Here is a 16592-nt window from a genome sequence, read left to right on the forward strand (position 1 = left end):
TTTCCTAACATTTATGTGTACATTACTGAGTTTTACCTGTGAAATACTTGGATTCTTTCATTTCACTGCTTGAAAATTGTTGGTAGTTCATCTGTTGGTGATCTAGAAGAGCAAAGATTTAAGTCAGATCTGATATTTATTCATCAAGTAATGCATGTATAAAAGTGTTCTAAATTTCTGTGGTGCAGCTGAGGAAAACTGTTAATAGATTGGTCCTGTGCTACGAATATTGTGTGTGTGTGTTATTAATTATATACAGGTTAAACTATGGCATCTTTTCAAGGAGATTATAATCTTAAATACTGTAATATTAAATTTAAGCAGACCCAGTGAAATAAGTGAACTGTAATGTAGCATGTGTAACATAGCATGAAGTGAATGCAGATGGGTTGGGTAATGTTACTTTTTTGTACAGTGGAGCCTCAGCAATTTAAGATTATTCTGCCAGACTCCTTAATGAACTTTGTCTGAAAAAAACAGGAAGATAGTGACTAGTGCCTTCATGTTCTTCAGAATTCTTCTTTTTAAAGGCCTGAATTTGTTACATAGGCTATGATATATCAGCAAATGCAAGTTGGTGTTGTATAATGCCTATCTTTTACAAGGAATATAATGTTTAGGGTTTTGTGAATTTAGGTGTTTTGTTTCTTTTTTTTTTTTTTCTTTGAAAGATCCAGCTGTATGTCCAGGGTGTGGTTTCAGTATGTGCAATCAGGGTCAACAAAGAAAGATTTTGAAGTGTCGGCATATAATCAGCATCAAGTCTGTAGTCTTTCTAAGTAACCCAATTAAAGATTTAGAATAAAGTGCATTGGTTTTATTTTCAGGACTGTAAGAAAAGTTTTGTTGAAAAAAAGTATAAGAAACACTAATTTCTGATTAAATATTTTCCAGTTTGTTTATTATTACTGGAATTGAGTTATAGATATTTGTTTTACCTGTTCTTGTAATCTTATGTTTTACTCCTACTGATACGAGTATTTAAGCCAAAGTTTCGTGTGGTTTTTTTTTTTTGTTTTCTGTGATTGTTTTCCTGCACTGTTTTCAACACAGCTTTTCAACATTTTAAAATGTTTGAATGTAAGAAATTGTTACTGCATTTGACTCTCCCATTTTTTGCTGCTGGGAAAAAAATTGAAAATACTCATTGTTCATAAATTCCTTTTAAACAGTTCTCTATTGAAACACAAAATCTTTCCTGTGGATTCAGTCTTGATTTTTTTACTTAGCTTTGAAAATATTCATTTCAGAAATACATTCTGAGAGTAGGGTGGTTTTTTTTTGCTTCCTCAGTTTGTGGTATGTGGTAGTGCCTTTAGGGGTACGTTACCTTTAAAGCATCACTTCAAATTCTGTATTCATTTTTTGCCAGTTCTCTTCCTGTGGTATTTTGATATGGATAAGGATGGCATGTGCATATCTCTAGGTATTTATCTGCACACTTTTCTGATGGATGCATGTAGTTTAAAGCCATTTCTTCTGTTTATGGAGGAGTAGGTGACGTGCTTGATATAGCTACTGGTAACTTTTCCATAGACTTGACCCATTATGGCAGGTTTGTAGTTATATTTGTTTAAAATCTTGATATATTGAGGGAAATTTCAATCAAGTTAGGTGAACTAGTTTTAACAATGAACTTGTAAACAGAGTTTTTACACATATATTTATAACTGCTTCAAGTGGAAAAGAGAGAGCAAAAACATATTACAGAAGTTGATATGAAGCTGTTACTTTAGCAAAATTTTGGTAATCAAATGAAATGTGGAAATATGCACAATATTCCATAATCCAAACATAAGACAAATGTTTAACTCTGCAGAGAAGATATGCTGACAAGCATTCATGGCAGGCTGGCAGACTATTATAATTGCAAGCTGGAAAAGGCACTGAATGCTTAAAAGCGTTGTTTTGGCTACAGCAGCTATAGTGTTACATGTTGCTCTGGCTGCCTTCAAATACATGGCATTATTCAGCTCCCGTGAGGAGTGGAGAAACTTCAAGATCTGCCTTGAAGTTGGGAACTGGCTGTATTCTGCAGTATTATGCTTGGTGGCCGTGGTGTGCTGTGACCGTCAATGCTGTAGCTATTGTGTATCTAACCTTACTTGCTGATGCTTGCTTTGCATGGTCAGCAGAAGCGTTGCACGCGGGCTTCAAAGGATCCACCATTGTGTTTCTCCATCCTATGTTATTACTAGACAAAAAGTATTTTCATCTCACAATGCTGTCAGGCTGTGTAGGTGACCTATGGTATCTCCCCTTTCTGTGGCTCTTACCTAATCTGTGAAATTTAAATTCAGATTTAGCAATGAATAAAATATATACCATTTAAAATTCATTACTTTTAGGCTTCCAGCAAAGAGTTAAAAAACAAATATCTAAGAGGGAAGATTTGTAAAAGAAAGATGCCTGCAGTTGTGAACAGATGTCCTCTGTGAAGAAGCCTTGCACTTTAATTGAGCACTGACGACCGTCAGAAGTCTCTCCTCATTGAAAAGTGTTGTTCAGTGATTTTATTTTTAAGGATTTGCTCTAAATCTGTATTCAGATGACACCTATGTCCTTATTAAATTGGTATGCCAGTTTTTGAGTGGGCATGAAGCCATCCTAACAGATGGGTATGACTACAGGCATGCCGGGGAATAGAGAGTCTTGTTTCCTAAGGGAGAGAAAAGTGGTGTTAAATCTTTATTACCATTTTGACTGCACATAGGCGGCAGTCAGGAATGAAGCCCGTCTGTGATTTTTGCTGAAGGAGACCCAAATGTCTTTTTTAATGACGTTATTGCATTAATGACAGACTTTGAATTTCACTTACCTGTTACAGAAGAAATAATGAGATATTTTCTGGAGAATAAAGTGAATAGAGGGGTTAGAAAAACCCAGCCAAACCCCAAACTGAAAACAGAAAACTGATTAATCTTATGAGAATGAATCTACCTGTCCTTATTCATGAAGGTGCTACCAGGGAACTTCTCTCTGAGAAGTGTGTTGGAATTTGGGGTTGATATGTACTTTTAACAGACCTTGACAAAATAAAAGCAAGATGCTCAAAACTGTATGTTGATGTTTTATGTGTTCAAATACCATTTGGCGAAGCATATGTTTTATTCTGGCTTCTAGAAACAAAAGCGAGTCAGAACATTTGTTTTTTTCATGGGTCTGAAAGTTAAGAAAAAATATATGTCTCTGACAATGTTATCACATCATTTATCAAGTTGAAGTGCAGGACCCAGCACTAAGCCTTGTTGAACCTCATACAAGTGGCTCCAGCCATTTGATGCAGCCTCTCCAGACCCCTCTGCAGAGCCTCCTGCCTGACTTGGTGTCCTCTGCAGACTTGAGGGTGCACTCAGTAAGGAGTCTGGATCATCAAATACTACAACAGAAAATTTCACTTTGGCTCTTTATTTTCTTGATCACTGTCTTCCAGATAGTCTTACTTTTTTTTCCTCCCTTTTCCCTAGACAAGGAGTTGTTCATGCTCAAATGAGCACTTTGCTCATTTTGCTTGCTTAACTTGTGCAATGATACATTAATATTATAATCTGGAATTTATAAACCCATTCAGAAAACTTTTCCTTGTCCCAAGATAATAGAGGAATTTCATATTTTGTAGGATGTTCTAGTGAAATGGTTTTACCAGGATTTTTTGAGATAGGAAGGCATGAGACAGTTTTATGTTAATATGAGTCCACCTGTAGGCTCAGACTGAGACCAGGACTTGTTCACTACCGATGCTAGTCTTTTCCAGTTACTTTGACTGCATGCATTCATCAAAACATATATGAATGGCATCCTCATATGGGGTGGCTTTAAGTGATAGGGATCTTATAAAACCTAATTCATGTTCCTTTTCTAAGCCTTTTGTCTTTTGTTTATGAATAATGCCCTAGAATTACATTATCTGAGTTGTTCACTACACACAGAATAAAGTAATTATTCTGTATTGCCTTAACTAACAAGCTACGTTTATCTAGCAGCCAGTCACAAAATATAGCCTTTCTCTAAACCAAAGTAATTAGCACAAAAAAATACAGTTTGCTTATAAAAATATATATTGATCAACTTTTCCATTAATTACAATTGCTGGTTTGGTTATTTAGAAAAGCAAATATAGCAAAGTCTAGTTAACTACCTTTGAATTTCCATGTAGCTTTTCACTTTGACATTGTTCACATCTGAAAATGCATTGTAAATAATTGATCAGCTGCATATGTTAAGTCCTTGTAATAGATTCTGTATGTATCAAATATGGATCAAATTTTAATTTATAATGGAAAGTACAACTGGGAGTAATGAGGCTTGCAGAGTAATTAGCTCTTAAAACTGGAGATCAATTGTACATTCTGTCTCAGCTGTCCTCAGTACAACAGAAAAATTTTGTCTACGCAAAAAGCTGTGCTTTTTTAATCTTTAAGAAGTATGGAATGGGTTTATGCAGAAAAAGAATGTCAAAGACCTATTCTTTTTACCAAAATACATGTGTGTGGTTTTTAAATGAATTACAGACAACAGTGAAAATATTACATTCTGGTAGGATAATTCTGAAACCATGGTATAGAGGAGTTTTAAATTCAGTGAAGTTTACTTCCATTCCTATTTAAGGTGTCCAGTGCAACTTGTAACTCATGACCTCCTCTACACTTCTCGGTCATTGGTTAAATGGGTATCACCGGCATGTGAAGTCAGATGTAATTTAGTGATTAATATATACATAATACCTACCTTGAAATACTAGTTGGGTTTTTTTTAGTACAATTTTCAAATTTAATTTAGCTGATTTGGGGGATCCCCCTTGATCAATGACTGTTCTTCACTTCTGAAATAAAGCTTGTTCAGTATAGATTTTTATTATGATTTACTATCCAGTTGCTTCCTGTAACTTTAAAACCTACCCAAAGAGAGCTTTTGTACTTGCTAGCTGTCAGACGTTTCACAGGAGATGTTAATGGCTTAAATACTGAGCTGGGTATTATTTTGGAAGAGTCAGGGCAATAAATATGTTTATCCTGGCAGATGTGAAACTGGTACATGCATGAAATGTTCCATCCTCTTTGTGAGCGGTAAGAAGTGGCTGAGATGTTGTGTAATTTGATAAGGCTTTGAACTTTCCTGTTAGGAACAGGCTTGTCAGCACAGCAGTCCCTCCTTATTTTTCTTTAAGTGGAAATGTTTTAAGGCACTATTTTGAAGAATAATTTTTTTAATGAGAAAACAGTTGCCAGCTAATTTTTTTACATGCTGTTGATTAGGAATCTGTATTCCTATGACATGTAATTGTAGATTACTTACAGGTTGTATGTGTTTGTCAAAATATGCCCATCTTCACCTTGTATTAATTATAGAAGTTATTGTGTTTATTGCAGAATGTTAGAGTAATAGTTATGCATACTTATAAATAGTGGAGTTTTTACACAGCAGGTTTAAAGTAGAGAACTCCTGACACAAAATGTTGCCATGTATAGACGCAGATGTAACTGTAGACAAGTAAGTGCAGTGACACCGCAGGTAGATGAGCTTTATTGCCTGTCATTTGGGTTAGGGTATTGCATCCACAATGCTATAGGGAAGACTGAGGGGTTTAGCTTGTGATGTATGATCTCTTCAGCATATCTTTCATGCAGTGAGAGAAACTGAAAAGGAAGACAAGGATGAGGCAGAGTGGGTATCAGAAAAGAGAAAATTATTTTTTTCATGTCCCTCAGTGCTTGCTGCATGTGTATTTCCATACAGGTTAAATGTATGTGAAGCATTTTTTCCCCCCCTCTACTGATGCTGTGTAAGTGATACAGACTGAACTGATAATAAATAGGTTTCTTCCAACTATCTGTAAAGTCATGATTTTGATGTTATCTCTTCTGGTATAGGAAACCTTGTTGTTTGGGTCTATGGATTGAAAAAATGACAAGCCCTAAAAATGTTGATTTACGTATATAGGTATATATGGAGAGAGGTACCTTTGTTCCTAGCTTTCTGAGACCCTCCATTTTCCAAAGATTCAAGATCCAGCAGTCTCCTGTAAATTTATTGCTCTGTGCTGGCACTTAATTATCAGTAGTTGGCTACTATCTTCTGTTTTTGAGGATTAGCAGTGCAGTGCACCAAACTACTGCTATGCTACCCTTAATTAGCAATGTTTGCAATGAAGGATCATAGAGCAGTTCAAGTTGGAAGGAACCTGAGAATGTGTCAAGTCCAAACTCCCACTCAAAATGGGGTCAGCTATGAAGTCAGACCAGGCTGCTCTGGGCTTGCTCCAACTGGGTCTTGAAAAACTCCAAGGGTAGAGACTGTACAACCTGTTTGTTTCACTGATTGACCCGTCTTCATGAGGAAGAAGTTTTTCCTTATGTCCAGTCCGAACTACTTGTTTCAGTTGTGAGTCCATTTCTTAATTTTGTTTGTTTGGCCCATTTTAAAATGTATTAAATTCATGTCATCTTTCTCTAACAGGCTTGAAATCCACTGCAGTTCCATCTTAATTTCTCTTTTGTAATTTCGTAAGCAAGTACCTTGCATGTATCTCACCGAGGTGATGTGCAGCTTCTATCTCAGCAGCATATGGACTGTGTGGAGAATTTAAAAGTCTGGCAAAATAACTCTTTCAGTTCAACCCTGCAGTGGGAAAGAAACAGTCATTGCTGTTTTAGAGAAGTGGGTGTTTATACCAGTAGGTTTAGCAGGTGTTTACACTAATATGTTTATTGTTTTTATCATAAACATTGTGAAATAGAACTTGGTTAGCAATACATGTTATGTCCAAAGGAAAAAATATCCTAGATATTTTTGGAGTGGTCAGAATCTTGATGAATGAATCCTGAACTGATCATACTATGAACTAATTCCTACCAAATTACCCTAAACTATCAAGGACAGTTTTCAGAGACTGCAATGAAAATGAATTAAAGTTTGTTTTCTAGCTTTTTCAAATGTAGGTAGGTAAAAATCCAATTTAGAACTTGTACTTCGTTGCTGACTGAATCTACAAACCTTACTTCATTAAAAAAAATAAATACTATCACATTTCAGCAAGTTTGAAAGGTATTGCACATAACTTCTAATGTTGCTAATGATATTTCTTAGATTTAGTTTTTGGTCAAGAAGCTAATGGCACTGCATTTTTTGCATTTATAATTAGTTACTGGGGTACTTCATGTAAGCAAGTCAAAGAATTTGCTAACAAATCACATCTCAGTTTCAGAAAACTGTATTAATGTTTGATTTCTACAGCTGTAGACAAGTAATCTATCAGTATTCATGACTTTTGGAGGGGAGTTTGTCTCCATGGGCACAAATCCCCACTGTAGTGCTTTAGAAGTGTTACTGCCCCCTGCTAGCATGTTTTACTAAGTGCTTTTTAAATGCAGCTATTCGGCTTCTGCATTGAGCTAGTCTGGGGCTTGCATTAAGTGTAGGAAGCTTATCTGTGTGCAGAATTTGTCACATGCATGAACTGTGAGCTGAGTGAAATTTCTTTTCATGCTGCTCTTTAAACAGGCTTGTGTTGAGATGTGTTCTTTAACTCATGTTTCCCTAGTAAGTTTGTGATTTAGTCATTGAGTAAGATTGCTCTTGTAGCTTGAAACAATTACAGAAAATTGGATAAATAGGTTTTTATTCATGTTGTGGCATTACTAAAAGTAGAGACACTTTTTGAGGCAAGAAATTATGCTGCCCTTTAGATGTGATTAAAAGCTCCCGGCTTTATATCACTTGGAGCTGTTACTTAAAATAAGAATGATCTGCATGGATAGCCTGTGTTGCTTGATCTGCAAAATTCAGAAATACATTATCTACTTCCCTCCTGTTCTTTTCCTCTTTCTTTCTTACCCTCCTGTCTTCCTGTACTAGCACCCTGATTTTGGGGGAATTCTGAGCCCCTGGATTGTTTTAAAACACATTGGATACAGTTTCACCACCTCACCCTCCACTTGTTTATCAGTGAATGTGCTGTATGTCTGGGTAAAGGTGTTGTAAATCATTCCTAAAAGAAAAAATAATAAGCCACTTTTTCTTTTTTGTTTGCAGTATAAAGTTTTTTAGGTTTTTTCTATTATTTTTTTCAGAAACTGTGATATGTGGTATTGATAGAAAATAATATCCAAATGGTGATACTGATATTTTTCCAAAGAGTTAAAACAGACAAGAATTTTAATCAATAAGAAATCAGTTGAGAGGAAATGAGTAAGAACTTCATCTCGCTGTTTGAGACTGGAATGCTTCTGGAGTTCTATACAAATTTTATTCTGAGATGGAACCTTTGAAGCTACATTTAGCTCTGTTCCCAGGTTATTTTCATAAATACAACAAATCTTTGAAGCATCTGCTCAGTTATTCACTCTGTTGTGCTGTACTCTTTAATTACATAGCACTTTACAAGTTGCTACTTAAATCACTCAGTGGCATGTGTCAAATCAGGAAAAAAAAAATCTTCTATATCTTTTCTTCCTAGGTAGACAGTGCTTTCCTTAAAGTTATTTCAGATTTGTGCATCTCGTCCTCCCAATATTTCCTATAAGCACCTCTGTCTTAAAAAGTCAATGTACACGTGAGATTTAAATCTAGCTTACTATTTATGTCAGCTTCATTATATTTACACAAGGATGAATGTATGCATAGCTCTCACTCTCATAGGCTTGATAGGCCTTTCATTAGAGTCTTTTCCTTGTCTGTATCCTTTTATATGTTCTTAGAAAGGATGTTTCAAAATGATGCACATAGAACAATTCTGTTGCTGTTTGTGTCTTACTTTCAGAAAAAAATAATAAGTATAGTATTTTTCTTGCATTAAAATCTTGTCACTACTCAAACATAGCTTATTTCCAGCTGCTTTGTATCTAAAGTGGATAGTTTGTCCTTAAGTGTTTGGGACAAGCAAAAGAGTCTTCAGGATTTAACTGAAACAGATTATTTTTGTCAGGAAGCTGTGTTTTTCATATATGAGAATACTGTTGACTCACAAAAATACCACACAAGTTTAAGAGTATCCCTTAGGCATGATTGGAAAATCAAAAATTCTACCTTGGAAGGGACTGCAGCTGTTAAGGCGTATTGAGTTTCACTGTTTGGAGGAAGATTTATTTGCAAATAGCATTTTATTTATATTTGTTAAGATAATATCATTTATTTTAGAATGCAGGGACATTCTGCTTCCTGTGATTACAAAAGAGCTGAGAGAATTACTGGAACAGAAGGGTGATCAGCAGCTCCAGCTCCAAGAGAAGAAGTACTGTGTTGAATTACTCAATAGCATCCTGGAGGTTCTGAGCTGTCAAGACCCTGTAAGTATTGATGATGATGTAGATGGTCCAAGTGTGTAGTAAGCCTGAGCTGATTAGGTAGTAAATTATTGATGCTAATGAATCTCATATAAATTTTTAAAACAAGTCAGTGGCAAATTGAACTTTTCTCCCATTTTTCATAAATTTATGTTAAGGGCAGTTGAGGTATGAAAGGTGAAGTACTGAAATCTATGCTATCTTTTTTTATTTCATAACTTTAAATAGTCAGCTGCTGTAAATCACCATAGTATTATTAAAAGCAGTAAGATTTCTTTGTTTTCTCCTAGCAAAGGTTTGGGCATTTTTAGTTTTGACTGGTAAAGTTCAATGGAATACATACTGAAATTAATTAGAATATTATGACTGCAACCTTGGTTTCAATGGTATTGATGATACCAAGCTGAGTGGTGCAGTTGACATGCCTGACAGTATGCTATTCAGAGGGACCTGGACAAGCTCAAGAAGTGTACCCATGTAAACTTCTTGAAGTTCAATAGGGCCAAGTGCAAAGTCATGCACCTGGGTTCAGGCTGGGGTATGAAGAGACTGAGAGCAGCCTTGTGGAGAAGGACTTGGGGCTACTGGTGGGTGAAAAGCTGGATGTGACCTGGCAATGTGTGCTCGCACCCAGAAAGCCAGCAGTGTCCTGGGCTGCTTCAAAGCAGGCGTGGCCAGAAGGTCAAGGGAGGTGATTCTGCTTCTTCGGTCTTGTGAGGCCCTCTGTGGAATACTGTGTCCAGCTCTGGGGTTCTCAGCACAGGAAGAACATGGACCTGTTGGAGTAGGCAACATTAGGCAAATGCTCAGCTGTATTTAAAATCAAATGCATTCTATCAATGAGGAGAGCATTGTCTTTAATAATAGGGATTTTTTGGGTTTTGGGTTTTTTTTTTCACTGATCAGTGTGATGTGTATGTTTAAACAGCTGGAGAATGGCGGTTTAATGGGTGATTGTACTCTTCACAGGTTTGGACTTCAGTCTTTTAACAATCCAATGAAAATTATGTAATTTGTATAGAATGGTGATGTTTAAAAGCATGTAATGCATTCTGTGCTTTTACTGCTATTGGAGGAGGTAACAAGACAAACCTTTTTGTACTACGATAAACAATGGCTTTTTAGGCAACATGTAACACATTGTCATGAAAATTGCTGAGAATTTAAAACACATACATTAAAAAAAACTCAACAAAACAACCACACATTCACATTTGTTTAAAACAAATGTGGCATTTTTAAAAAATAGTTTCTCTTAAGGAAGGTGTAACCTGTAAACTGGAGATTCTTTGTGAGAAGTTTTTGGCCATTATCTACAGATTGTGTTTGCAATAAATACTGATGAATTTCTTATATGAGGAGAAAAGTCCCTTGGACTATGTTTAAATCCAGTAGTGGTTATCAGCACGACGATCCCTCTGGAGGCATCATATTCATAAGAAACATTGTAGAATAGTTGGGACATCAACAAAAGAAGAAGGTGCTTCTGTTGAGGAAAAAATACATACCCTGGCACATCTTCTGGCAATGCAATTGCTGAACAGGGACAAGGTATATGGCATTAAATATAAGACTTTCTTTTTTTAGCTACGACAGCAAATGCATGACTTACTAGTAGTTTTTTCTTCCCTTGACAGAGAATCTGTAGAGGAATTAGAGAGAAAAATGAAGCTGGGTTAATTAACATTGATAATATATAGCTGTGGGCTGGTTTCAGGGGCAGTGGGTTGGTTGACATGGATAAGGTGCAGCTGTGGCTGGTTCCTGTGAAGGAGTTAAATAGCTCTAAGGCAGGGGTCCTCAAACTTTTTAACCAGGGGGCTGGCGTGTGGATGAAGTGGCAGGAATTCTTCTGCGGCTACTTGTTTTCCCCCCCCCCCCAACCCCCAGTGGGGGGGCGGGGGGGTTCTGTAAATAGTGGGGGCCAGCTTGAGGACCCCTGCTCTAAGGTGTATGGAAGAGAGACAAGGAGAGGCCCTGGGAGAAGCAGAGAGAAGAAGGGGGCCCAGATGAGGAGAGGCTGGCTGGAAGAGGAGCCTGGAGAAGGGACACAGCAGAGGCAAGAATCAGGGTGGACTGGCTTGAAGAGGATAAAGAAACAGCACGGACAGTAGATGAACTTTTGAAACCTTGTGGGGATTGGTGGCTGTGCTGGGGCAAGGTGCAGGAGCTACTTATTGAAGTTAACTTGGTATGGGATGGTAAAGGCCTAGTTGCAGTCGGCTAGTTTTGATAAGTGCTGCAACAAGAATCTGTGGGTCACAGTCTCATTTTTTTAGCTATGCTAAAGACTGGTCCTGCTTCAGCACTAAAAATCTGTTTTTAAGGTGACTTTACCTGAAGGAGGAAAAAAGACCAAAGGAATGTAACACCTTCCATACAGAGGTATCTAAGGCATCAAACAGTAATTTGTCTTTCAGACAGTGCAGATGTCTCTTGGGTGCAACATAGATGTTGACTTTCCAGCTGAAGTGAAAAATCTTGTTTCAAAGTTCTGACTTGCAATAGGAAACATTTTGTATTCCATACTCATACAGGCAAATGGAAAAGGTTCACCGTATGTCCAGAATTTTATCGTAGTAGTGCTTGGGTGGTCTCCTTCAGAGTATCTTTTCAGTCTGATATAGAGAATTGTTTTGGTAATTAACCAAAATATTTCTTATGGGACTGCCTTTGAACCTTAAGATTAATGTAATTTTCTGTTGAACATTTCATCGCCTTATCTTTTAGCATCTAAGGAAATCGATTATTTGACCCACTGGAGAAGAAAAATTCAAGCATTAGTGGCAGACTCACATTACAACATTAATTGTAAGCTTAACTCTGTCTTGAAAACACCAACATGTTGTCCACATTTCTTCTGTTTTTTTCCATCTCAATAAAGAAATTTGAGTTTGTGTTAATATTTAAAACTTTTTATGAACTTAATCCAATACAAAAATAACAAAGTTTGTTCTGTCAAAACCACCAGAAGTAGTATATACACAAAGAACAGAAAATAAGCAGCAGTAGTTGTTCTGTGTTTTGTGTGGTCAAAATTTATATTGTGAAGGTGATCTTTGAAATTATTACAGATTTTTTGAAGAAAGTATTTTCTTTGTTAAAGAAGGTACTGTGACATTACCAGCTCTGCTCTGCTGTTTTGCTCTACATTGTTTAGTGACTGGGAACATGAGAGTCATCACATCCTTGTGTTCAAACGCTGTTTATCAGCTGCTGTCTAGCTGCTGGGTGCTGCAGGTAGGAAGTACATCTTTAAGAATACAGGTTTATGTTAAGGACATTTTTTTTACGGATAGGCATTCATTGCTAGGCATCTGGGTGAGATGCTTATATTTGATTTCAAATTGCCTCTACAGCAAATAAGTTTTGGACATAGATGACATTGTTTTGATTGAATCATGTCTAAAATTAGCTTCATAGCTTGAGTCTGTGTGCTTTCAGTACCTGTAAAATATAGTAAACCTCAGACATGTAAGTTGTTGAAAAAGGCCATAGTGAAATACCTGATTTTTGTTTGTTTTACCTGAAACCACTTCCTTTGTTCCCCTTTACAACCTCACTGCATGAAATCTGATAGCCCTCCATAAGATGACTTTAATAACATATATCCTATAGTTTAATATTTACTGTATTAGAACAAGTTTTTATTTATAGTTTTTACATGAATAATAGTAAACTTTCTCTTTGTATCTAAAATATCACCTTGGCTGGGAATACAAGTGGAAGTGAGATGTATAATCTTTTCCTATTCTGTGTGCAAAGTCAGTATTTGGCAGCAGCAGCTGCATTTTAAACTGATTATATTAACGAACAAGTCTGGAAGCGTTTTAGAATTGTACAGAAATTTGTAAAGCATTTGCCTAATTTGTGACAGATTTTAAGACTTTAGTAAAAGAGAATTTCAAAGGAATTTAGTCAGGGAACCTGCATGTTCTTTTAGGGCCAGTTACCTTAAAGTCTTCTGCAGACAATTTTCAGTCAAAACAATGCATGATTATGAACTAAGGTTTTTTGGTGTTTTTTTTTGTTTTGTTTTGTTTGTTTTTTTTTTTAAATATCTTTATCCTTTTATGTGTGCTCTTTTTTGTGTGTGTATGTCAGAGAGGGAACAAAAAGTTACAGAACTGGATACATAAGAAAGCAAGCATGCTGGATCTGGTTAGTATAGAGTTCATCTTATTCACGGAGCCCATATGGTGTTGTGGTTTAGATTTGTGACCAAATTAGTGTTGATATCACACTAATAGAAATTTTAGTTATCGCTGAATAGTGCTGGCACAGTGTCCAGGCCTTCTCTGTTTCTTACTCTGCCCCATGCCAGGGAGTAGGCTGGAGCTGGGCAAAAGTTTGGGAAGGGACACAGCTGGGACAGTTGAAATGTTTTGACCAAAGAGGTGACTCTGCCAAGTACAGGCTGTGTAATATAATTTTGAAGGGGCCATTCACTTTAGTCCGTGTTTGTCACTGTCCAAATAAATGAGCACTCTGTCATGTTCTGAAGTGCGTGGTTGACTCAGAGATAATGGAATTACTCTAATTTTTGTCCCCACCCTGTAAAAGTTTAAGTAGAATGTGAAAGCTAAATCAAACACTATTACCCTGCACAGATATTTTTAAAGAGAGTGAATTTTTGTTTGGTTCGGATTTTTTGTTAAGTAATTTGTGGTCCAGTGCGTGCCATCCATCCATCAATGAATCTGAAAGTATTTGAGTTTGGAGAGAGAATTCCTATTGCTGACCTGCATACCATGTATGAATTCTGTTTCATGCCTTGGTCACCTAGCAAGTCCTTCTGAAGAGTGAAGACAAGCATACATTTTAGATGACCATATTTTATTGAATGGAATAATCAAGTTCATGTTTTCCAAGAGAACATTTTTATATGGTACAATTTGTTAATTTAGCTTCTGAAAAGTCTTATGTTTAACCAAATGGACGGCAGCCAAATGGTGGGGTTTCCAGATTTCACTAAAAACATATGTTGTCCTTGTGAAGTGAAACATGATTTAAGAAAATACACGTTACAGTTGGTTGCTAGACTGCCTTCTGAAACTAGTAGCTGTTAGTTAAAAGCTGAACCCCTGTGTATAGGCAAGGTGTGAAAACACTATTTTTCTTGTTAGTAATGTCAGTATTGAATGCTTAATTGTTTCTTAGATTATCAAGGAGAAAGGTAGTTTCAGTTTCATAAAGAAACTGCTTAAATTCATTTGCTAACATTTCTCGGAAAAATCAAATGCTTAGCAGAAAAGAACTTTTGCATGTTTGAGCACATGTTATACTTTTTCCAGGAAAGGCGTGTTGTGCGCTATTTTTGAATTCAGAATAGAGCTCATATTTAATAATGGAGTCACGGCTAACTGTTAAAACAACTATGTAATGTTCTGAACTGTTACTAATAATGGCACAGCATGTACTGAAATGTGTCAGGAAGTAAAGTTAGATAGAGCCCTCATCTTTGGGGGGGGGGGGGGGGGGGGGGGCGCAATACACAAACTAATGAACAAGTGACTTCCCTGTGCCCAGGGACAGTGTGTAAAGTGCTACTATGTAGTTTACAGTTGTTGGCTGTTGATTTTTTTTTTTTTTCAATATAGTGGTAATCAATATTATAAGAACAGCTATGATTAATGAATATATTTTGAATCGTAATATGTCAGGGGACCTTATTCTAGTGTGGCCCAAACATTGATGAAGAACTTCATGTCTTCATTTCTGGCACTGTCAAGGAGCTTCTAGTTTATCTCAGTCTGGAAATAATCTAGTTTGTATGCAACAAAACCACTCAGAAGCAGTACATGGTAAATGGAAGCGATCAAGGGATTTGCCTCAAAATTTGTTCTGAACCATATTGCTGATATAGGTGTAGCCGTATAACTTTAAAGAGGCTTGTTTTATGGTTGAGATAAAGGTATGCATAACTGCTGTAGTTATGTGGAAGTTAAATAATGCAGCTTCTTAATTTCATGTTTGTATTTTCAAATTGATGAAAATAAGAAACGAAAAATTCGGGGACAGGGTTGGACTTTAAGTTGCTTCACTTCTCCTTTACTGCTTTGTTAACTGGTAACTTGCTAAAATTACATATTTTATGTCAGGTGGCTTGCCACAGGTCCTCTGCATTCTTTCAACAGCTGTTTGCTTGTTTGAAATAGAATGCTAAATTTTGATGGATACCTCAATGCACAGGCTAAAAAATGTTCTACACTTTAAAGCAATCTTTGAAATTCTTTAAAAAATTAAATACTCAAGAATAAGAGCTGGCAAACTGCTTTTGGACAGATGTGCACAATCATAAAAATATATTACTCTATTCAAAGTTCAAGAAAGATATATAAAAAAGATTTGAAAACAAAACAGAAAATTTGTGTAGACCTCTGTAAATAAAACAACATTCATTAACAGCATACACTGAAGATGTATCAAAAACTTGCCCAGAGTGTATTTTATCTAAAGGTAATTATTTCTTGAAAGTTACTTTGACATTACTGTAATGCTAATGAGTATGGAAAGCTGCTTCTGCAACAAAGAGGCCAAAAGATTCTGCTTGTTGCTCTTCAAATGAAAAGTGTCTTTCTGATTAGAATTCTGCATAATCCTGAAGAATTTGCTTTGCTGTGTGACAAAGTGTGGTTATGCTTTACTGGAAGATAGTGCAGTTTTATCTCAGATTTTTCAGGTGATTTGAAAAAAATAGGGAAAAAACCCCAACAGACAGAAGAGTATTTGGTTAATTATTAAAGTTGGTGTGGGGAGAGATGCACTGTAGGTTTTTATTTTTAATTTCACTGTTGCTTCCAGTGCATTTAAAATACAAAGAGCCAACGCACTGTATGGTTTTCATGTTATTTGATTGGCATAAACCTTAAAGTTCACAGTATGCATGTTGGGAAGCAAAGGAGATGGAGGAGAAAGCAGCTTTGTGAGAACAAATGTGTCTCCTATGCTGCAGCTGTCAGGTGTAGTCTTTTTATAAATATGGGAGTGTACCAGAGAAATGTAAATTAAAAAAAAAAACCAACACCAGCAGCAAGCAAAATATTCTGTGAATACATTGTTCATTCATATAATATAGTAACTTTTGAAATACCGTGACAGGCAAGAAGATCATTTAAGCTTACATGTGTCATAGTCAAAGGACACAGGCTAAATGGCTAGACACGAGGAAGGTCTCTCTTGTGGGGGATTCTGGCCTGATCCAGGTTAATCAAAACAGCGGAAAGGAAGGAGACAATGTTGTATGCCTCGGGATGGGGTGGGAAAAGAGAGTCAGAAGTTTCTCTTGGGGTGGTATTGGAGCTCAACACC

At 36.4% G+C, this 16592-nt stretch overlaps 1 protein-coding gene across 2 annotated transcripts in view; it reads left to right on the forward strand.

Moving 5' to 3' along the window:
• Window positions 1–16592, forward strand: part of DOCK2 (dedicator of cytokinesis 2) — a 197882-nt gene that overhangs the window by 56530 nt on the left and 124760 nt on the right. For both annotated transcript variants that reach the window (XM_040604553.1, XM_040604555.1), the window contains exon 26: window positions 9136–9284. In XM_040604553.1, coding sequence (XP_040460487.1) covers window positions 9136–9284 — 149 coding nt within the window. The remainder of the gene's footprint in view (window positions 1–9135; window positions 9285–16592) is intronic.

This window comes from Falco naumanni, chromosome 8 (assembly GCF_017639655.2).
Source record: "Falco naumanni isolate bFalNau1 chromosome 8, bFalNau1.pat, whole genome shotgun sequence".
NCBI lineage: Eukaryota > Metazoa > Chordata > Aves > Falconiformes > Falconidae > Falco > Falco naumanni.